Source organism: Pyxicephalus adspersus, unplaced genomic scaffold (genome assembly GCF_032062135.1).
Source record: "Pyxicephalus adspersus unplaced genomic scaffold, UCB_Pads_2.0 Sca875, whole genome shotgun sequence".
Taxonomy (NCBI): Eukaryota; Metazoa; Chordata; class Amphibia; order Anura; family Pyxicephalidae; genus Pyxicephalus; species Pyxicephalus adspersus.
In genome coordinates this window covers 1-1,056 of record NW_027317882.1, presented here as the reverse complement: position 1 = coordinate 1,056, position 1,056 = coordinate 1, and the positions used below count along the sequence as shown (strand labels likewise).

Below are 1,056 nucleotides of genomic sequence, written 5' to 3'. Positions count from 1 at the left end.
AAACTGAAACTAGGATTCTGAATGCATTTTAACTTGGTAAAGGGCAGCGTAATATGTTGGTGCTATATAAATACTAGTTATTATTTTTTCTTACATTTTATGCCTAAACTGCATAGTTTAGCTCTATGAGGCTACATACATTGAATCTGAATGCTAAACTTTGGTCGTAATTTTTTTTTTTAGTGGGAGTCCAGAGTCACTCAGTATGAGAGGGATTTTGAAAGAATTTCTGTTACTGTTCGGAAAGAGGTCATAAGGTTTGAGGTAAGGCCACGTTATTTCTGCACATGTAACAATTTTAGAATAACTTTGCCTTTACTTACATTTTACAGTTAGCCACATATATTCATCACAGAAATGTTTGTTTTGTTTTTACTATTTGCATATTTTGATCTATCTAAATATGCTTGGTTGTCCTACAAGTGTATGTACAACCAAAACTTTTTAGAGTAAGGTAGGATTACATCTACTGTCAGGTTATTATTGATTTTCAGAGCCTCCAAAACAAATTTTTATCTTCCATCCTGTCCTGATAACTTTTTACCAGACAGTATGTGCAGGGGCACTCTAGCAGCAACACTTACGAAGAAAATTTTCTCGAGGAGACTATAAACCCATTAGATATATATTTTTTGTCCTTGTTGCAGATTTCTCTCCCTCTCTAGTAAAAGCATTTTCAGCAGAACAGGTTTTAAGAACCAATCTAATGGAGCCCACAGTAGTATTAAAAACCTAACATGAATTCTAAACCTTCCACACTCTGCCCAAAATGGGAAATACATATATTTAACTTTTATCAGGGCTATAGGATTGATGCCAATACATTTAATACATTTTAGACTTTATTTAGTGATGCATTTTAGGCATGTGAGTAATACATGCTCAGACAGGCATTGATTGAATAGGTATGTTGCATATTGTCAGAGTAAACATGTTTAATCATGTTTTAATCTACTAACACTGATATAATAGTATTGTATTGTTATTCTGCATAGAGCTCAGCATTGTTGAATGATTTTGTAGAACAAGCTGAATCCTGAACACTAATTAAAATAA

At 33.0% G+C, this 1,056-nt stretch overlaps 1 protein-coding gene across 1 annotated transcript in view; it reads left to right on the top strand.

Annotated features, from left to right (window-relative positions):
* LOC140321147 (sorting nexin-1-like) overlaps nucleotides 1-264 on the top strand; it is a gene marked incomplete at both ends in the record, with an annotated part of 5,939 nt that extends 5,675 nt beyond the window's left edge. The window contains 1 exon segment of the mRNA XM_072398011.1: nucleotides 184-264. Coding sequence (XP_072254112.1) covers nucleotides 184-264 — 81 coding nt within the window.
* Between the last annotated feature and the right edge of the window lie 792 nt (nucleotides 265-1,056).